The sequence below is a fragment of the Palaemon carinicauda genome, chromosome 18 (genome assembly GCF_036898095.1).
Source record: "Palaemon carinicauda isolate YSFRI2023 chromosome 18, ASM3689809v2, whole genome shotgun sequence".
Taxonomy (NCBI): Eukaryota; Metazoa; Arthropoda; class Malacostraca; order Decapoda; family Palaemonidae; genus Palaemon; species Palaemon carinicauda.
The window spans coordinates 4,129,758-4,152,670 of NC_090742.1; the positions used below are offsets into that span (position 1 = coordinate 4,129,758).

The 22,913-nt window shown below is 43.0% G+C and overlaps 1 protein-coding gene across 1 annotated transcript in view; it reads left to right on the top strand.

The window, feature by feature from the left end:
* The window catches only part of LOC137657593 (eukaryotic translation initiation factor 2-alpha kinase-like), a 113,786-nt gene that overhangs the window by 10,206 nt on the left and 80,667 nt on the right, over nt 1–22,913 (top strand). Inside the window, exons 3-4 of the mRNA XM_068391944.1 lie at nt 17,695–17,851; nt 21,328–21,502. Of these exons, the coding sequence (XP_068248045.1) occupies nt 17,695–17,851; nt 21,328–21,502 (332 nt within the window). The remainder of the gene's footprint in view (nt 1–17,694; nt 17,852–21,327; nt 21,503–22,913) is intronic.

A 22,913-nucleotide genomic window follows, 5' to 3' on the forward strand; every position in this document is an offset into this window, starting at 1 on the left:
TAGAGAGCTTTACGTTGGCTAGGCGACTGGTTTTTCACCAGGAGGAGTTTGGGGGATACAGCCTTTGCTTTCCCTTCTTTTAAACTGGTTTATAGAACGAGAGTCTGATATGACACGAGAGAAGTTCTCGGCTTGGGAGTTCATGCCTCTGCCCAGATAGACTTCTCAATTCTCGTAGACTCTCCCTGGCGCCTGGCCAGGAGACGCTCCAAGTTGTTTACAGGTCAACTTCACAGCTGTTTTCGAGCCTTTGAAGTTTTGCTGTACAATTATGTCATGCATAACAAGGCTTTCAGGGATGGTAAGCGGTACCGCCTCAGTCGCTAACCCCGTCTGTTGCCACACCTGCTCCCGTAGACCCTAAATGGGCTTTGCTGCAAGACATGCAGTCCAAGCTTGCGTCCTTGATAGAGGACTTTAATGCGGAGAAGGTTGCTACCGAACCTTCTGGCCAACAACCTTCCAACCGGTCGGTTGTGCGCCCTGTTGACGCTGAGGTAACCTACTCGCGTCTGCCTGTTGAGGTGGTTCCTCCACCGATGCGACCCAGTGTGGGTTGCCAGCCGCACGTTGACGTTAAGCGACGCTCGGAGGTGGTTGTTGACGTTCAGGACGTTCAACAACCAGCAGAGGTGACTTGTTTTGACGCAGTGCGTCAACCTCAGCAACCCGGTAGGGTGTTGACTGCACAACCCAGACGGTCTAGACAGTCTCGGGTTGACGCTGTGCTTCCTCGCGCACCCATGGTTGTTGACAGTTCACAGACTGTGCAGCAGTTCCTTGATGTTGCGTCCGGCTCCGTCACGCATCCACCAGTGCGACCGGACTCAGCGAGCCAGACGTTGCCCACTCCGTTGCCGTTTCCTCATCAGTTTTCGGATGAGGAACCCTCTGATGAGGACGTTGCTGAACAACAAGACGATCAGCCCCCAGAATAGATCAAGCCCTGCTATCCATCCAGAAGATGCTGAAGAAGGAACGCTGCTCAGTCAGGCTGTGGATGAGTCTGGTAGGGACGCTGTCATCCGTGGAACAATTTGTGTCACTAGGAAGACTACACCTCCGTCCTCTTCAATACCATCTAGCTTTTCACTGGAAAAAGGACAAGACGCTAGAAGCGGTCTCGATCCCGGTTTCCGAAAAGATAAAGTCTTGTCTGACTTGGTGGAAGGACAGTATCAACCTAAGAGAGGGTCTTCCCCTGGCTGTTCAGACTCCCAACCACGTTCTCTTCTCGGACGCATCGGACGTGGGCTGGGGCGCGACACTAGACGGTCGGGAATGCTCAGGACTGTGGAACTCGAATCAGAGGAGCATGCATATCAACTGCAAGGAGCTGTTGGCAGTACATCTGGCCTTGAAAAGCTTCAAGTCTCTCCTTCGAGGCAAAGTGGTGGAAGTTAACTCGGACATCACCACGGCCTTGGCGTACATCTCCAAACAAGGAGGTACCCACTCACTGACGTTGTACGAGATCGCAAGGGACATGCTCATCTGGTCAAAAGGTCAAGACATCTCCCTAGTAACGAGGTTCATCCAAGGCGACTTGAACGTCATAGCAGATTGTCTCAGTCGGAAAGGGCAAGTAATTCCAACCGAATGGACCCTCCACAAGGATGTGTGCAAGAGACTTTGGGCCACTTGGGGTAAAACCATCCATAGATCTCTTTGCAACCTCGCTGACCAAGAGGCTTCCAATCTATTGCTCTCCAGTCCCGGACCCAGCAGCAATACATATAGATGCTTTCCTCCTAGATTGGTCACATCTGGATTTCTACGCATTCCCACCGTTCAAGATTGTCAACAAGGTACTGCAGAAGTTCGCCTCTCACGAAGGGACAAGGTTGACGTTAGTTGCTTCCCTCTGGCCCGCGAGAGAATGGTTCACCGAGATACTTCGATGGTTAGTAGACGTTCCCAGTAGTCTTCCTCTAAGGGTAGACCTTCTACGTCAGCCACACGTAAAGAAGGTACTCCAAAGCCTCCACGCTCTTCGTCTGACTGCCTTCAGACTATCGAAAGACTCTCGAGAGCTAGAGGCTTTTCGAAGGAAGCAGCCAGTGCGATTGCTAGAGCAAGGAGAGCTTCTTCCATTAGAGTCTACCAATCGAAGTGGGAAGTCTTCCGAGACTGGTGCAAGTCAGTTTCTGTATCCTCGACCAGTACCTCTGTAGCTCAAATAGCTGTTTTTCTCTTATACCTGAGAAAAGGACGATCCCTTTCAGCTCCCACTATCAAGGGCTACAGAAGCATGTTGGCATCGGTCTTCCGGCATAGAGGCTTAGATCTTTCCAAACATAAAGATCTGCAAGACCTCCTTAAGTCTTTTGAGACCACCAAGGAGCGTCGTTTGGCTACCCCTGGATGGAATTTAGACGTGGTACTAAGATTCTTCATGTCAGACAGGTTGGAGCCGTTACAATCAGCCTCCCTGAAAGATCTCACTCTTAAGACTCTTTTTCCTGGTATGCTTAGCCTCGGCTAAAAGAGTCAGTGAGATTCATGCCTTCAGCAAGAACATAGGATTTTCGTCAGAAAAAGCCACTTGTTCGCTACAACTTGGTTTTTCTAGCCAAAAATGAGCTGCCTTCTCGGCCTTGGCCTAAATCTTTCGATATCCCCAGCTTATCGGAGATCGTAGGCAATGAACTAGAAAGAGTCTTATGCCCTGTTAGAGCTCTTAAGTTCTATTTAAAGCGTACTAAACCTTTACAAGGCCAATCTGAAGCTTTATGGTGTTCAGTTAAGAAACCATCCTTGCCTTTGTCAAAGAATGCTTTATCCTACTTTATCAGACTGTTAATACGAGAAGCTCATTCACATCTGAGTGAGGAAGACCGAACTTTGCTTAAGGTGAAGACGCACGAAGTTAGAGCTGTAACAACTTCCGTGGCCTTTAAGCAAAATATATCTCTGCAAAGTATAATGGACGCAACCTATTGGAGAAGCAAGTCAGTGTTCGCGTCATTTTACTTGAAAGATGTCCAGTCTCTTTACAAGAACTGCTACACACTGGGACCATTCGTAGCAGCGAGTGCAGTAGTGGGTGAGGGCTCAACCACTACAATTCCCTAATTCCATACCCTTTTAATCTTTCTCTTGAAATGTTTTTATTGTTGTTTTTTGGGTTGTCCGGAAGGCTAAGAAGCCTTTCGCATCCTGGTTGATTTGGCGGGTGGTCAAAGTCATTTCTTGAGAGCGCCTAGATTAGGGGTTTTGATGAGGTCCTGTTGTATGGGTTGCAACCCTTGATACTTCAGATCCTAGGGGTCGATCAGCATCCTAAGAGGATCGCGAGGCTCCGTAAGGAAGACGTACTTAAAAGGCAGAGTAATTGTTCAAGTCGACTTCCTTACCAGGTACCTATTTATTTTGTTTTTGTTATTTTGATAACTTCTAAAATGAAATAAAAACTCTTAGCTCATAAAAGTGTAAACATATATTGCTGGTCTCTACCCACCCCCCTGGGTGTGAATCAGCTATATAATCACCGGCTAAGTTAAATATTGAAAAATGTTATTTTGATAATAAAATAAATTTTTGAATATACTTACCCGGTGATTATAAATTAAAGGACCCTCCCTTCCTCCCCAATAGAGACGCAGTGGGACGAGGAGAAAATTGAGTCTTTGTTTACATTGAGTACTGGGTATCTGGACGACAGATGGCGCTGTTGGGCACACCCGCAACCTGTGTAGCGATCGCTGGCGAGTTTTTACCGTAGAGTTGTCTGTCGGGCAACAGAGTTGCAGCTATATAATCACCGGGTAAGTATATTCAAAAATTTATTTTATTATCAAAATAACATTTTTCTAACTACTTAAACATGAGACCTGTAATAGAAATATAACTTCAGTGAAGCTGGAAACGGCTGGTAGACTTTTAACAAGGCAAACAATAGTTGCCTGTTGGGTGCAGCAAACTTCACTGTGACCTTTAACCTAGGAGTTGCCAGGTGGTTGTAACTTGAAGGCCTCAGCTTTGTATACTTAGGAAAAATATAAATTACTTAATAAGATGTGTGATTTGTTCCTATACAAAATACAAATCATTGACCTTTAATAGGAATCTCATTCTTAGGAGGGAGGAAGTCCTTTTTAACCAGTTCGGGTGGTTAACTAATCCGGTAAGTTTCAGCGTGCTTTAGTCCTGTAGAGAAGGGAAAGTCATGACTCCTTAACCTCCTAACTCCTCTTAACCTCCTAACTACTATATGAGCGTGAAGATGTCGCAGGTGTTGCTGGTAGGTGGTCATTGAAGAATTGGTATCACTAAGGATATGAAATCCGAATGTATGGCATTAAGAGAAATGGGTACTGTATTCATACATTCCACCAATCATCTTTATACTGGAGGATGAAGGAGATACAGTATAAACCATATTGTAATGAAGACACTCAGTTACCTAGTTTACCTGCATCTACTGTCCAGTCCAGCAACATATTGAGTTGACACAACTACTGCTCTCAAAAGGAGAAGGGAAAATGGCCAGACATTCTTTCCTTTTATTCCTGAACTTATGTTTTGACCAATATTTTAAATGATATGTTAATTGTCCTGTGGAGGAACGAGCCTCGCTATGCAACCTTCTGAACCGCTACCATGTGCCAGGATAAGGGTAGCCAGGGACTTTTGTGTATATGCCCAAGGGGGTAGGCAGTGAAGGTTGTCTAGTGCTTTCAGACTCCTAACTTCAGCATTTGCAATTCTGACAGATTCTTCTTGAAAGCTAGGGTAGAACCAATACCCTTGTCTTTGTTGAGCCTGCACTCTAGATGGTTCAAATGTAGGCTCTCTGGAAGTGATTTAAGTGTGCTTGATTGACTCTCAAAGCCAGAATGAGACTGTATACTTGGATATCGGCTCCTTAACCCTTACAGCGGTGAGGAACAGCTGCTGGCACTCTGATGTGAAGTGTTGATTTTTAAATATTTAACTTAGCCGGTGAATATATAGCTGCAACTCTGTTGCTCGACAGACAAACTCTACGGAAAAACTCGCCAGCGATCGCTACACAGGTTGCGGGTGTGCCCAACAGCGCCATCTGTCGACCAGATACCCAGCTCTTATGTAAACAAAGACTCAATTTTCTCTCTGTCGACGTGTCGACAAGACGTACTTTACTCGCTGTTGCTAAACTGGAGTTTTTCACATCTAATTGGTGAAGTACTATATTCTGGTTTTGAGCTTTCGCTGTGCAGGGTTTTTCTTCAAACAAATCCTTGAACTCTTTTTTGTATCGGATTCTTTGTTGATGACTTAGATCGTTTTTTGGAATTTTCCCTTGACCAATTCAAAATGGCTGACCCTTCACAAGTTCCCAAATTTAGGAAATGCAATGCTAGGGACTGTTCTAGGCGTCTTCCGAAGGCTTCTATCGACCCTCACACTGTTTGTTCCAATTGTCGGGGTAAAACCTGTCAATTGGAAGATCGGTGTGAGGAGTGCGTTGGCCTTTCGGAATTCGATTTTATCGAATTTCAAAAGTATACACGTAGGCTAGAGAGAGATAGAGTTAGGAGAAGTTCTTCTCGATCTATTGATGTATCCTCTCCTCATGCCCCACAACCTATTCCTTCCCCTGTAGTGGTTGTTCCTAACCCCCCTCCTAGCACTCAGGAACCATCGATGGCTGACATGATGCGTGCCATCCAGGCTCTGGGTGAGAGAGTTGAGTCCCTTGCAAGTGACCGCAATCAGCTCATGGCGGATGTTAAGGAGCTTAAGTGCCAAAGTGCAGTGGGAAGTGCTAAAGTGCCAAGTGATAGTGTTGTGGACAGTGTTGCGCTTGAGGGTTCGTCTGTTCGTGCCTGTCGTCCTCCTAGTCCGGGACCTCTTGCAAGCTCCCAAGTCCAGGGGAGAAGCAATGTCGTACGACGCATGGGTTCGAGAGGCTTTAATCAGCGAACAGACGTTCCCTCCGTGGTATCGGGCGTATCTCCCCAAGATCGCCCCTTCCTACCTAAGACGAGAGAGCCCATTTATACCTCGTCGTCTGAAGGTGTTTCTCGCAAGAAACTTTGGACCAAGGTCTCACGACCGTTAAAACTTCTGGCAGGCCTGGGAGAAGAGAGGCGCAGATGCACAATCTGTGAAGTTGCTCAGAGAGGGGTACAAGATCCCTTTTGTACGAAAACCCCCTCTAGCAACGTCTCCCATCGATCTCTCTCCCAGGTACAGAGAGGAAGAAAAGAGACGAGCCTTGAAACGGGAAGTGTCTCTTTTGCTAGAGAAGGGAGCGGTGGTCAAAGTCTCGGACCTTCAATCTCTGGGATTCTACAACCGCCTCTTCTTGGTTTCAAAGAAGACTGGAGGGTGGAGGCCGGTGCTAGACGTCAGTGCTCTGAATGTCTTTGTCACAAAGACGAAGTTCTCCATGGAGACCACAAAGTCAGTCTTAGCAGCGGTCAGAAGGGAAGACTGGATGGTCTCTTTAGACCTAAGGGACGCCTACTTCCACGTCCCCATCCACCCAGACTCCCAACCTTTTCTGAGATTCGTTTTCGAAAAGGTGGTCTACCAGTTTCGGGCCTTGTGCTTTGGCCTAAGCACAGCTCCTCTCGTGTTTACGAGGCTGATGAGGAAGGTTGCCAAATTCCTCCATTTATCGGACATCCGAGCCTCCCTTTATTTGGACGACTGGCTTCTCAGAGCCTCTTCCAGTCGTCGCTGTCTGAAGGATCTAAAGTGGACTCTAGATCTGACCAAGGAATTGGGACTCCTAGTCAATTTGGAAAAGTCACAACTGGTCCCATCCCAAACTATTGTGTATTTAGGGATGGAGATTCACAGTCTAGCTTTTCGGGCTTTTCCGTCGGCCCCCAGAATAAGTCAAGCCCTGTTATTCATCCAGAACATGCTGAAGAAGGAACGCTGCTCAGTCAGGCTGTGGATGAGTCTGGTAGGGACGCTATCATCCCTGGAACAATTTGTGTCATTAGGAAGACTACACCTCCGTCCGCTTCAATACCATCTAGCTTTTCACTGGAAAAAGGACAAGACGCTAGAAGCGGTCTCGATCCCGATTTCCGAAAAGATGAAGTCTTGTCTGACTTGGTGGAAGGACAATATCAACTAAAGAGAGGGTCTTCCCCTGGCTGTTCAGACTCCCAACCACGTTCTCTTCTCGGACGCATCGGACGTGGGCTGGGGCGCGACATTAGACGGTCGGGAATGCTCAGGACTGTGTAACTCGAGTCAGAGGAACATGCATATCAACTGCAAGGAGCTGTTGGCAGTACATCTGGCCTTGAAAAGCTTCAGGTCTCTCCTTCGAGGCAAAGTGGTGGAAGTGAACTCAGACAACACCACTGCCTTGGCGTACATCTCCAAGCAAGGAGGGACCCACTCACTGACGTTGTACGAGATCGCAAGGGACCTGCTCATCTGGTCAAAAGGTCAAGACATCTCACTAGTAACGAGGTTCATCCAAGGCAACTTGAATGTCATGGCAGATTGTCTCAGTCGGAAAGGGCAAGTAATTCCAACAGAATGGACCCTCCACAAGGATGTATGCAAGAGACTTTGGGCCACTTGGGGCCAACCAACCATAGATCTCTTTGCAACCTCACTGACCAAGAGGCTTCCAATCTATTGCTCACCAGTCCCGGACCCAGCAGCAATACATATAGATGCCTTTCTCCTAGATTGGTCACATCTAGATCTCTACGCATTCCCACCGTTCAAGATTGTCAACAAGGTACTGCAGAAGTTCGCCTCTCACGAAGGGACAAGGTTGACGCTAGTTGCTCCCCTCTGGCCCGCGAGAGAATGGTTCACCGAGGTACTTCGATGGCTAGTAGACGTTCCCAGAAGTCTTCCTCTAAGGGTGGACCTTCTACGTCAGCCACACGTCAAGAAGGTACACCAAAGCCTCCTCGCTCTTCGTCTGACTGCCTTCAGTCTATCGAAAGACTCTCGAGAGCTAGAGGCTTTTCGAAGGAGGCAGCCAGTGCGATTGCTAGAGGAAGGAGAGCATCCACCCTTAGAGTCTACCAATCGAAGTGGGAAGTCTTCCGAGACTGGTGCAAGTCAGTCTCTGTATCCTCAACCAGTACCTCTGTAGCTCAGATAGCTGACTTTCTCTTATACCTGAGAAAAGGACGATCCCTTTCAGCTCCCACTATCAAGGGCTACAGAAGCATGTTGGCATCGGTCTTCCGGCATAGAGGCTTAGATCTTTCCAACAATAAAGATCTTCAAGACCTCCTTAAGTCTTTTGAGACCACTAAGGAGCGTCGTTTGGTTACACCTGGTTGGAATTTAGACGTGGTACTAAGATTCCTCATGTCAGACAGGTTTGAGCTGCTACAATCAGCCTCCCTGAAAGATCTCACTTTAAAGACACTTTTCCTGGTATGCTTAGCCTCAGCTAAAAGAGTCAGTGAGATTCATGCCTTCAGCAAGAACATCGGATTTTCGTCAGAAAAAGCCACATGTTCGCTACAACTTGGTTTTCTAGCCAAAAATGAGCTGCCTTCTCGACCTTGGCCTAAATCGTTCGATATTCCCAGCTTATCGGAGATTGTAGGCAATGAACTAGAAAGAGTCTTATGCCCTGTGAGAGCTCTTAAGTTCTATTTAAAGCGCACTAAACCTTTACGAGGCCAATCTGAAGCTTTATGGTGTTCAGTTAAGAAACCATCTTTGCCTATGTCAAAGAATGCTTTATCCTACTTTATCAGACTGTTAATACGAGAAGCTCATTCACATCTGAGTGAGGAAGACCAAGCTTTGCTTAAGGTGAGGACACACGAAGTTAGAGCTGTTGCAACTTCCGTGGCCTTTAAGCAAAATAGATCTCTGCGAAGTATAATGGACGCAACCTATTGGAGAAGCAAGTCAGTGTTCGCGTCTTTTTATCTAAAGGATGTCCAGTCTCTTTACGAGGACTGCTACACACTCGGACCATTCGTAGCAGCGAGTGCAGTAGTGGGTGAGGGCTCAACCACTACAATTCCCTAATTCCATACCCTTTTAATCTTTCTCTTGAAATGTTTTTAATGTTGTTTTTATGGGTTGTCCGGAAGGCTAAGAAGCCTTTCGCATCCTGGTTGATTTGGCGGGTGGTCAAAGTCATTTCTTGAGAGCGCCTAGATTAGGGGTTTGATGAGGTCCTGTTGTATGGGTTGCAACCCTTGATACTTCAGCTCCTAGGGGTCGATCAGCATCCTAAGAGGATCGCGAGGCTCCGTAAGGAAGACGTACTTAAAAGGCAGAGTAATTGTTCAAGTCGACTTCCTTACCAGGTACCTATTTATTTTGTTTTTGTTATTTTGATAACTTCTAAAATGAAATAAAAAACTCTTAGCTCATAAAATGTAAACATATATTACTGGTCTCTACCCACCATCCTGGGTGTGAATCAGCTATATATTCACCGGCTAAGTTAAATATTTAAAAATGATATTTTAATTATAAAATAAATTTTTGAATATACTTACCCGGTGAATATATAAATTAAATGACCCTCCCTTCCTCCCCAATAGAGACGCAGTGGGACGAGGAGAAAATTGAGTCTTTGTTTACATAAGAGCTGGGTATCTGGTCGACAGATGGCGCTGTTGGGCACACCCGCAACCTGTGTAGCGATCGCTGGCGAGTTTTTCCGTAGAGTTTGTCTGTCGAGCAACAGAGTTGCAGCTATATATTCACCGGGTAAGTATATTCAAAAATTTATTTTATAATCAAAATATCATTTTTCTTGAGGTAGTGCTCTCAAAGGATGTGGAAGTAGGTCATCCCGATTGCTAGTCATGACTTTGAGAGAGGAGATGGATGAGGCCTCCATCTTGTGTTTGTGGATATCTGAATTCTTGGTCTTGAATTTGAACCCCTGAATAAATGTACGGGAGACCTACTTCCATCCCACAGAATGACTCATGGCATACAAGATACCATGTAACCTGCCCACTATCTTTTCTGTGGCCAAGGCAAGTAGAAAGACTTTTACGAGTGTCGGATCGTGATCTGATGTTCTCTTCAGGGCTTCGTATTAAGACTGCTTGGGTGAGCTGAGAACTCTCGTGATGCCCCACACCGGTTGTCTGAATTTTCTAGGCGGCAAGACCACTTGAAGCTCGCTATGAATACAGTATGGACAACTTCCACGAAGAGGAGAGGTCCAAGCCCTTCAGTCTAAAGACCTGGCTCAAGGCAGAGCAATAGTATTTCACAGTGGAACTGGGAGATTCTCATGGCAAAGGAAGACTGGGAAGTTGATATCAATTGTACAGTAGACGGGTTCTGACAAGGGAAGTATGTTGTCTACAACACCAATAGCAGATGGGTAGGGTAGTTCTCTCAATACAATGACAAGGAGCATCAGCAAATCTGGAAACTACTCAGCCTCTGGCCACTTGGAACCACCAGGGTTGTCCTGATATTTGGGGTTGTCAACACTTGACTTGATGTATCAGGCTTAAAGATGGAAAGCCATAAATATCCATTTTATTCTAGAGAAGTTCCAGGGGTCATCTACCTGAGTGGGCACATTCTCAGTACTGTATGCACTCCACGACGATTCTTTGTCAAGGGTAGCAATGTATGCAGGGGCTGCACCCAGTACAAGACTGGGAATTATGCGTGCTGACAGTTTTCACGCGGTGGGAATTATATTCGGCACGCATTCCCCTGGAATAAGGCTAAGTACAAGTTGGGGAAGGTGTTTGTGGAGCTCGTTTGTTCGCATATAGATTGTGTGTGGCGATTGTGTCACCGAAGGGTCTTGGTAATGTCCTAAGGTAACTGAGGGATGAAGGTCGCACTGATAGCAGAAGTATGAGCTCATGTGCCTCATACTGAAGCACTTTTTCGTTAGTAAGGCTGAATTTGGTACAGTGCTGCTCCTCCCATGTAACCATGCAGAGGAATTGGTCAAGTCTTAAGAGACTGTCCAGTTGGTCGTCCAGTTCTTTGGTTACTGTTTCCTTGTCAGGCATTGCATGCAAAGGCTTGGCTACAGGCAAGGGATGTATCGTCGATTTCACTCCACTACTCCTGCTATGTTGTCATCTCTAGAATTCTGAAGAAGGAAAGGGGACGAGGGCAGACCCCAGTCGAGACCGAGCAGACGTAGCTGGTGTGTGAACACCTATAACACATACTGAAACGTATTATTGGGGAAGTAAGCGTTCCGGACAAGTAACCCTTCATCTTGCAGAACATGCTAAAATAGTCTTCCGTAGTAGATGTGTTCACGTTATGTACCATCCTTCCCAACACGCACCTAGCGGGGGAGGCAGATCAGAGAAGGTTCTCATCACTTAGTTGAGCAAGGAGAACAATTCAAAGACACTCCATCTGGGGCAGATTTCTTTGGGGCAGCTCTTTAGACATAAAATTGAATATGATGAACTTTCTATAATTTTTATTTGATTTAGCCTATGTAAGAGATCTGGAGTAAAATATCTTCTAACTATAAAACGAGAAGTCCCATGGTGGGGAATATGTATGAGAGGGGAATTTTCTTTGGCTGCGGGGGAATGTTTAGTGATCTCTTTCTCTGGAATCTTTCTTTCTTTTTGTCAAACTTTTGTATTTTTTTGCTTTACAAGTGAATATCTGCGTACATTTTTTTCAATGGTTCCAATTGAGCAACTTCATATAAGTAAATCTGTGGATAAAAGGAGGGTAGTGTGTATGCATTATAGAAGTTTGTGTGAGAGCACCTGCAATTAAGTATACAGTTCTTTGCTTATCATGAACTTGAATACAGTAGACCCCCGTGGTACGGCGTCCCCAGCTTACGTTTTTTTCACGTTACAGTGTGGAATACGATATTTTTTCGTCCTCTTGTTACGACATATTCCCCACTTTCCGGCATCGAATTGAAAACAGCAAAAAAGCTAAGAGAAAACAAAAAAAACACGATCGCCAAAACCCCAAATCAGAGTACTTCACCAAAAAAGCAGACTGGTACACCGAGCAGGGAAAGCGAAGAAAAACTCTTAATGACGGACCAACGTGTTGTCGATCCGGCCGGCAGAGATGAACTGAAGAACAGAAAACGGGAATGATTCCTCCTACCACCCTTTAACGGGTGTTACCACCCAACCACCACAAGGCGGTTGCCACGTTTAGAAAAATTCTGCCGAAATAGAGATTATTAGCTATGTATATATAACTGCCAGGTAAGTATTCATAAAACTTTGTTTTATCATAAAAACTCCATATTTGGCGGTTTTTACGCGTACGACTGTACGAGTCACTCTCCTATTACCACGGCGTCACTAAGATGCCGATACGCTATTGGCTGAAATCCCTCCTACAATGCCTTAGAGAGATGGTGCCTCAGTCTCTCTCTTTGTTAATCGCGCTCAGTTCAGAATCTCGTGTGCGTTTCGTAAAGACTTGATCTCGTGTGAGTGCTTGCGATATCGTATTTTTTGTGCATTTTAGTGCTTAATTCCAACTTTAATTCGTTAGCCATGGGTCCCAAGATTGCTAGTGATGTTAAAGGGAAAAGTAAGAAGATGATTACTATGGAAACGAAGCTGGAGATATTAAAGAAATACGAAGAAGGCATGTGCATGGGGTTTGTTGTCGATGAGGCTGACGTCGATAACCTTATCAAGGAGCACAGGGAGGAGCTTACGACTGAAGACTTGAAGGAGTTGGAGGCAATGCAGTTGACCATCATTCAAGAAGAGCACAGCTCGAGTGGTGACGAGGACGGGGGGGAGACTGAAGAAACGACATCGGTAGAAATAAGGGAAGCTATCGGTTGGTATGAAAACCTTACGAGATTCATTGAAAAACAACACCCAGATAAACTTCACACAGGTCGTCTTCTGGAGAGTGTTAATGACAAGTGTATGAGTCATTTTAGAAATATTTTGAGGAGTCGTCAGAAACAGGCTTCTTTGGATAGATAGTTCTCCAAAAGAGAAGTGTCAGAAAGCAAAGATGATAAGTTATTCTATTAATAAAGCTAAAAAAGAGTAATTTTTTAAGTTCTAAAAAAAAAAACATGAAAAAAATTTCAATAAACAAAAATTTAAAAAAAAAGCATTTTTAATTTTAAGTGTTTAATAGTAAGAATAAATTTATTATTAAGTGTACAGTGATCCCTCGCTACTTCGCGGTTCGACTATCGCGGATTCACCACTTTGCGGATTTTTTTCATAACGCATGTATATACATATATCGCGGATTTTCCGGAAATTTCGAAAATACCGCGATGTGACCGATGGTGCGAGATTGGAGAAAGTAAGGAAAATTGAATCATGATTGATTTTCAATATAAATGAAACTTGAGGAGCAACAAAGATATCATTTGTTAGAGAGATAGAGATAGGTAAGGAATGGGAGGTAGTGAAAAGTAGCCCACAGAGAGAGAGAGAGAGAGAGAGAGAGAGAGAGAGAGAGAGAGAGAGAGAGAGAGAGAGAGAGAGAGAGGGGGAGAGAGAGAGAGAGAGTGTGTGTTGTTTTAAATGTAATAAACAAAAATATTTGATGGGTTATAACGCATTGGTGCTTATGTAATATCAACTATATAGACAGTTTGAATAAGTTAAGAAATGGTATAAACGATACTTTGTTAGTGTATTCGTACGCTCTCAAGAGCGGCAGCTAGACGTCAGCTGATCTGATCACAGCCTAAAGTAAAACAAAAAGAAGTCAACAATACTCGATTTTTAAAACACACCCAAAATTTAAAAACAAAAGTTCATGCTTTCTTAATGTGCAATTAACTATTTAAAGAATAGCAATTTTAAGTATTTAACTTAGCCGGTGAATATATAATAGCTGCTGCTCCAGCGGCTCGACAGAAAACACACACAAAAACTCGCGAGCGATCGCTATGAAGGTTGCGGGTGTGCCCACCAGCGCCAACTATCGGCCAGATACCGCATATACATGTAAACAGACCCAATTTTTTCTCTTGTCGGCTTTAACGACAAGACGTATCAATACTCGCTGTATAACCTGGAGTTTTCTCAACATATTTGGTGAAGTACTTCCTTTTGGTTTGAGCTTTCGCAGTGCAGGTGTTTTATCTTCAACTTAAATCTTGAACTCGTTTTTGGATAGATTTTATTTTTGATGACTTTGAATTGTTTTTTTGAACTTTCTTTGACTTTTAAATGGCCGACCCTTCCCTTAGTACGGAAGTGTGTTTTAGGCTTTTAGCAATTATCTTATCACGTTATAAATTAATTATAGATTTTCCTCTATATATTTTATATCTCAATTAGGCCTCTTCGATTAGCTTTCCATTTATAATAAACATCAAGATAAATTTTAATGATTTGTTTATATGCGACCTTTCCTGAGAGTAGGCGGTCCTAACTTGGAAACCGAAGTTAAACAACGTTGAGCCCTTTCAATCGTAAATAACTTTTACAGAGCAAATGATTTAAAACTTATTAAATGAATATTTTTTAGTAGATATTTTATGTAAGATTTTCTTTGAATAGTCTTCGTACTGTTTCAAAGATGAACTAACGTTTAGTTTATTTATGCTACGCAGTTTGCGCTCTATCGTTACGATAGAGAGAGAGAGTATCACGGTGTCACTTTGCAGAAAGAGTAAATCGATTCTGATGTTTTGTTCATTCTTCTTTCAAAGCTTAAATGTTTTAAATACTATTTTAAAGGAACTTTTTAATTGAAAAACCTTTCAGTTTTTTCCTTTGGTCAAATAACCTGTTTATTGACGAAAGGTAAGTGGGCTCTTCTCTTCGGTGCGAAATCAAGAGAGAGAGAGAGAGAGAGAGAGAGATAGAGACGGAGAGAGAGAGAGAGATAGAGACGGAGAGAGAGAGAGGAGAGAGAACGTTCCGATCTTTATTCTCGTCCCAAGCGAGTAACGTTGTTCTCGAGTCAGTTTTTACTCTCGTCTCTAGTCTCTGTACGGGGAGAAAGGATAAAACGTTTTTAGTTTTTATTCTCGTCCCAAGGCACTGTACGGTGAGAGATTGAAAACGTAGTTTTGAATGAACTAGTGTTTAGTCTCCTTCCCAGCCACTGATCTTTTTATCTTAAAATATGTTTACTGTTTTTTGCTTGTATTAATGTGCTTACATTATACGACTGATTTCGCAATTATAACCTTTTGATGAGGGTAGAATTGCGTGCTTCAGGTAGAAATCAGTTTTATTCATACCTTATGTGAATTGTTAAAAAATTCGATTTCAGTGAAATAAGTGCAAAACAGAAAATCGTAGTGATAAAGTGATAATTGCGCATAGTGTTATCAGTGTTGCGACCGAGGGTTCGTCTGTTCGTGCCTGTCGTTCGCCTAGTCCGAGACCTCTTGCAAGCTCCCAAGCCCAGGGGAGAAGTAATGTCGTACGACTTATGGGTTCGAGAGGACTTGATCAGTGAACAGACGTTCCCTCTATGGTTTCAGGCGTGTCTCATCAACACCGCCCCTACCATAAGACGAGCGAGACGATGTTCTCCTCGTCATCCGAAGGTTTTTCGCATAAGAAACCGTGGAACAAGGTTTCGAGGCCCTTTAAGCGAAAGTCAGTCCTTTCAGGACAGGTCCAGCGTCCTGGTTTTAACTATTAGGACAGCTCTGACCCTATGCAGTCATCGGAAGACTGCTCGCCGCCTAAACAAAAGCGTAACACAGGCTCCGAGAGAGTTTTTGTAGGCAAGGTTTTGCAGTCACAGACGTTACCCTCGTCTCTTACCGCAACCATTCCCGTTGATCCTAAATGGGTTGTACGGCAAGACATGCAGAATAAGCTTGCCTCTCTTATGGAGGACTATTCTGCTGAGCAGGTTCACGATGATCCTCGCCGCTTAGCTGATCGAGATCCTGGCCGTCAGCCGCCCAAACGAACCTTTGCTCGTCCTGTTGACGTTGACGTTACAAAGTCACGTCAGTCACGTTTTGTAGAGCCTCACTCGATGCAGTCCAGTGTTGACTTTCAGCCGCTTGTGGACGTTCAGCCGCTGCCGCATGCTCTTGTTGACGTTCAGGACGTTCGCCAACCAGCGAAGTTGACTTGTTTTGACGTTGAGCGTCAAGCACTGCAGTCAAGAGTTGTTTTGACTGCTCAGTCTAGGCAGTCAAGGCAGTCTCGAGTTGACGTTGAGCGTCCTCCCGCACCTGTTGGTTGTTGCTGGTCAGTCCTTTAAGCAGTTACATGACATAGCGTCCTTGACTGCTACTGTTGCTCCTTTGCGTGTGGACTCTGTTTGTCAAGCATTGCCACCACGGCAGGTCTCTCCCTTGCTTGAGACTCGGCTATTGTCGGACAAGGTTCCTTCAGATGAGGAAGTTGCTGTTCCCCCTCCTACTGATATTCCCTTGAGGACTCTGTCAGACGGAGAGGAGCCTAAAGCTGCTCAGCCCTCTATGGACTTTAAATAAATCATGCTGATTTTTAAGGATCTTTGTCCGGATCTTTTTGTAACTGCTGCTCCTCGTTCGCCTAAACGTCAGAGTTTACACTAGGCCTAGCTACTTCGAAGCCGTTGTTTTATAAGCTAGTGCTCTCTCGCTCTTCTAAGAGAGCTTTACGTTTGCTAGGCGACTGGTTTATCACCAGGAGGAGTTTGGGGGAGACAGCCTTTGCTTTCCCTACTTTTAAGCTGGCTTATAGAGCGAGAGTCTGATATGACACGGGAGAAGTTCTCGGCTTGGGAGTTCCTGCAGCAACCTGGAGGAAAAGCACCCAGATATTTATCGAAAGTTCCTTGATGGTTTTCATGTTCGAAGGAGCAATCATTGCTGGGCAGGACTAGGTAGTGATCTTGTCATAGAACAAACATTGATGAGGTCTCTAAAGAGCACTGGTGATCTAACCCATGGCAGTGGGATGACCGAGGAGATGCGTAATCTTTGGAACTTATACGCACCTGCAGCATCTGAGTTCATCAGTACAATGCAAGATTTTACTGATCTAACCTATACTACAAGTCCACAACACAAAGTTTCAACTGAGGCATGTATCAAAAGAGATGCATCTGATCTTGATAAAATTCAGACAAAGATTGCAGCCTGTTCACCCTTCACATCTGATACTACTCTGAGAAACATTGTCAATGGAATAGTGGCTGGACCAGATGTGAATGTACATGCCTTTGAATCAGTTGGGAACAAGATCATTGAAGATATGATTGTAAAGCCAGCATTTACTTACAGATTTAAGCGGATGTTGAGGAGATATCTAATTGGTACGAGACCTCTGCATGTGATTTTCACGTCCGTATTACTTATACCGACACCTTTCAGGTGAGCGAGCTGGGTTCACACCTTGCATTCCTATGCAATTTTTTCTCTGGTATTATTTAGCAGTTATATACCTTAGAAATGATGCTAAAGGAGCATTTCACTAGGCGGCACAGGTCTCTCGCCCAGAAATAGATTTTTCCTTCGTCAAAATCCCTTTTTTCCTTTACAGTACTGTATAGTATATAATTTTTATTTATACCTGTAATGTTATTTAATTGTATACTGTACAGTACATGTATATTATATGTAAGTATACTGTAGTACAGTGCTTACTATACTATTTTGTTGCGTACTAATTTTCAATGTTTTTACCTGGGGTTTTGCACGCATTAGCTATTTTATTTCCCGCCATACGACATTTTCACCATACGATACCAACTCCGGAACGGATTAATGTTGTATGGCGGTGGTCTACTGTAGTATTAAATATAGATGATCTTACATTAAGATGAATTTATTGTACACCTTAGCTCATTATTTTTTTGTTTCTTCTATTTCAGTTAGAGGTGACGTCTCGTGGAGAGTGGGTACGTCTGATTCCTTCACTCGATGGTGGGATATATCGCTGTGATGGTGATAGCGTAGAGGCCTTACCTGTTACTGCCGAAACACTCTTGCATTCTTCTTTCAAATTTAATTCGGATACTATTTTTACAGGTATAGTATATTCTGAAGAAAGATTTTTTTTTATATTTGGTTTGTAAGTATAAATATATGAAAATATTCTTAAAGTTTTGATTGAACAATAGTGGTTTTGTAAAACTGTTATAAGATTCAAGATCATCTTTTAGAATTTTAGTTACTTCAAGAAATTATGGTGCTTATTGTGCGCTATTGATTTGATAAAGCTTACCTAGGAGTCTCAAGTTTAATATATAAGAAGTGTAAGGTTCTTGACCTTGAAATCAAAATGAAAACTTTTTCTTCAACCTTTATATCCCTCACCTCCAGAGACCATCTTGCATGGTATTATTTTGTGGGACTGGTTGGTTGAGACCATGCTCGATAGTTTAGGAGACTTGCCCAAACCAACTCTCTCATATCATGTACAGTATGTGGTTCGTAAATGCGGGTCAACCTTCATCTCTCATGCCCTGATTGGTGTTTATTTTCTTTTGGTTTGATTTGTGTGCATTGGACTTATTTCTGGTTTAGGATGGCATGTCTGCTTTTAATATGCCTTTTTCTGTCAAATTTTCCATAAATAGTTTATTATAAAACATAGACCCTTATACAGTATGCTGTGTATGTTTGTTATAATTGTTATTATGAGACATAGTCCCTCATGTGCTGTGTATGTTTGTTGTTATTGTTATTATGAGACATAGTCCCTCATGTGCTGTGTATGTTTGTTATAATTGTTATTATGAGACATAGACCCTCATGCACTGTGTATGTTTGTTGTTATAAGACATAGATCATCATGCTGTACTGTGTATGTTGCTTGTAGGGTTATTAGTGAGAGTTAGACAAAAGATATTCAGTGTGTTTTAGGTATTTTGATTAATAAATGACAGGAAGCATAATTGATTGGTTGCTAAAAGTGTGTGGAAAAGTGATGAAAAAAATAAGAAAGAAAGAAGTGGGTAGTGTTTGATGGTATAATTCAGATCTTGCTATTACTCTTTTGTCTTCTATCACTTCAGAATTGAGTTTGAGGTAGAGCTTAGTGTATGATAGGACTGAAATCGCTGAGCTTTAATTAAAATTTGCTTCTTTTAGGGAACAAATCTTTAATTTTATGCAAACTTCCTTTGTTGCCACTCCTTTTGTTAATACTTCCTTTCCTGTTCAGTTAACCAATAGCTTATCCTTTTCCTCTCCTCCTGTGTCAGCAATGAGGGTTCTTTCCAGCCTAGCTAAACTACAAACCCAGTGGGAAAAGCACGATGCTATACGCACAATGGCTCCAGCAGGGAAAATATACCAGTGAGGAAAGGAAATAAGGAAACAGTGTGCCAGAGTGCACCCTCGAACAAGAGAACTCTAACTCAAGACAGTGAAAGACCATGGTACAGACTATGGTACTACCCATAGTGTTCTTCTCCTAGGAGAGCTGCTTATCATAGCTAAAGCGTCTCTTCTACCCTTACCAATTGGAAAGTAGCCACTGAATAATTGCAGTGCAGTAGTTAACCTCTTCTTTGACTGAAGAAGAATTATAAAGTCTTGATACTGAATGTAATGTTCAGCTGAACATCAGGTAGGGAATTTATTCCTTAGAAGAATATACCAACTACTAATTATTATATTGAAAAAACAAAGTATACATTTGATAAACTGAAATTATAAAAAGTAATATATGCTACCTGATTTAAGTGAATCAGGGGCTAAAATAACATTCAGTCATTGAAAGATAAAACCGACTGACTATGAAAACCGGATCAAAGTGGACACAGTAATATATATTTCCTTAGACTTTCCTTAAATATTGTTTCAGCAATAAATTGATTATAGTAATAAGAATATGACACACACACAGCGTTGGCAAAGAAAATAAGAAGTTGCATTGCCTCTCTTCAGTAATAACTAATGCTGAGGTGTGGAATGAGGTCTCTTTTCAAGTGTATGCCAGAACTCCTCGAAACACTACCTCAGGTTTGAAGCCTTCTCTATTCTCCCCCCCCCTTTTTTTTTTTTGTAATGCGTCAGGGGGTAATTTAGAGGAAATGCTTTTGTGTCCTGTTAGAGCTCTGTATTGCTATCTTAAGAGGACTAATTTAGCCTGAGTGTCAGCTCTTCTTACGTAGTACTGGCAGAAGCAATAAAGAGGAGTCGAAGAACAATTTCTTTCTCATTTCATGAGACTATCCATAAAGTCTATGATTCGACTGCTGGGAGGGTAAGATACCAGCTTGGACTAGAGCTCACCAAGTTGGGGACATGGGCACACCTTGGCCTTCAAGAGAAATCGTGCAGTTGGCCAAGTATTGAAGGGAGGATTTTTGAAATGCCAAATAACCTTCACAGCCTTTTACTTATGGGAGTCTAGACCTAAAAGTCCCTAGACAAGATAGTTCTTATTTCTGTGGTGGCTGCTCAACTGGTTGTATAGTCAGCCCAGGTCTTGCACGAGACAGGAAGCATCTTGTCTATGGTAATGTGTAAATGTGAGTCTAGAATGGAAGGTGGGATGACTGGGTTTTTTTCTGAACCTCTCTTGGGTATGGAGTGGTTGTATACTACCGTTACTTTCTGGATTTGACTTTGATGCTGATAAGCCACACATCTGAGAACCATTCTTTTTAAACTAGATTAATAAAAGAGTTCTCCCCCATCCTTCCCGTAAATGGGGAGGACGATGAAATATATACCAACTCATTGGTCATCATACTCCAGGGATTCCTTCTTTAACCACATACCAGGTACTTGCCAAGTAAAGGCTGCCCATTCCTATGGTTGGCAAATAGTAGGATGCTGGAGTCATCTTCTTTGCTCCTATACGGGACCATGGAAAAGCTATATAAACCTAAGTCCTAAAGTTGAACTTTCCTCCTCAGCCACTCCTCTAAGGTCTGCACCAAAGGTCAAAATTCTTTGACAGGCAGGTGGACTGGGCTACTCGATTGCACCAGCCAATTTAAGTTAGCCATCTTGTTAATGATTTCAAGAGCTGTTTTAGCTCTGCGGAAGACATTCCCCTATTTTAAAGGACGTGGGTTCTGTATAGCTAGAAAGAATAAAGATTACTTTTAAAGTATTCATTTTATTTTTGTCTCATCAAATTTCCAATAATGGTGATTATTTTTATTGCCAATTATAATGGTACTGTAATAGTAAATGGCTTTTGACTTTTCTAGCTTCAATTTTTTGAAATTTAGATTATTTTAAACTGAAATATTGAATTACCTTGTTTTTGGAGTTTGTTTTCTATGTAATAGTTTTTAGACAGACAACCTGATTAAATTATTTCACTCTCAGGTTGCCTTTGAAGTAAGCAGACGTGGTCAGCTAAGTAGAAAAAACTTTTATTCCTTTTTTATCCGTAATCCCTGTCCCCCGAAAAGATTTTGATCTTGTAACTCAAACTGCCTCTACAACAGATGAGCTTTTATAATACTATAATTGTATTGGATATGCAAAGCATTATATACTTTATGTGTGACTGACTTTTTTTCTGAATAAAATTTTAGGTGGTAAATCAACTGAAGTTTGGGGTGTGGCACTGGACTCAGGAAAACTAATGTATAGGTGCAATTCATCTGGTTGTAAACGTCAGCGTACAGCGTCAAAGCCATCTCAATTACTGGTTGTGAAACGCATTACCCAGACAGTGCGGGCTGTTGACCCACAGTCAGGTGATGAAAGGTAAGGAGTGACCTTGTGAGGGTAAAGCTTATTTTGATAGTAGATTATTTTTATTTATAGGAAAGAAATAAGTTTGCTGTTTTCTGTGATTAGGGCTTAGTTTGTAAAGAAAGATTTGTGATGATCTGCACCACAGTGGTAATACAATAATACCCCGAACAATGTCGTTAGATGTCAGGATGCCAGAGAACTTCAAATCATTCATTCAATTGGTTACAGGAGACATAGACTGGAAATGCTCCTTTTAGTGACATAAAGTGACAATTGTTCCCTATATAATAATAGCCCTCTTTATGTTTGTTCAACTTAAGCCATTTCCAAATTTATGTCACTTGTCCTTAAATATTAAATAAAAAATCAAATCTACATTACGCTGTTTTATGCGACCATATGTCGATCTCTACGTTGACACTAGAGGTAGGTAAGCCTCAAGGTAGAGTGACTTTTCCTTATAGATAAGTTTCGTTTTGAAGAATCACTCCAGAGGATGGATAGGATATATACAAGCCCATTTCTCATTATGACCATACGTTCAGATTATGTAGGTTCATCCATGACCATCTATCAATTACCTGGTAGGGACCTAACCCCAGCAACAGCATCATGGTTAGGTTGTTAATGCACAGGACCAAAGTGCCTTGAAATTTCCAAGGATAGTAAGGATTAGTCTTCTCTTAAATGACAATAACTTGTGTTCGTTTAGTTGCAAATCACAAATTTTAAAGTAATTTGTATTTGCTCCAACACAAATACTTACCTCGAACTACTTTCTTAGAAGTTACCTGTAATCTCCTCTCAACCGACCAGAGTTTCGTGTAGTATACCCTACGTCCGTTTTCTATGGAGGACTAACCCGGGAGTAATGAGAACGTGCCCCGAGGGTAGACCTGAGCTAGGTCGGCGTCAGCTTGGGTTCCGTTAGCCAGTAAGTTCTCTGGTCGCGTCGTGATACCATCACGCCGCTCTCATTCTCTTACGACCCTTTGTGTCCCGACTCGTGTGTCCCGCGTGGTTACCGTGTGGTATCTCTGTGCTTATCCCTTGTGTTCTTGCGTGTTCACTGCCTTTCCTTGTGCTTCCCAAGTGTATTCCTTGTTTATTCCCTTCGTTCCTGTGCCTTGTGGTTGTGTGCGATGGAGCAGATCCGACGTTGTCCTGGGCCTAGAGCCGGAAAGTCGTGTGGAGTGTTCCTTTCCAAGCCCGAAGTGGACCCTCATTCCCTTTGCTCTTCCTGTAGGGGCAGTGTGTGCTCGCCAACGGATACGTGCATTGAGTGTGTTAGCTGGAGTGAGATCCAGTGGGTGCGTTATGGCACTAAGAAGAAGAAGTCGTCGAAACGTTCGCCCAGGAAATCTAGCATCTCTTCGCCGTTACCGTCACCCAGTGGACGGTCCGACGGGGCTTCTGTCTC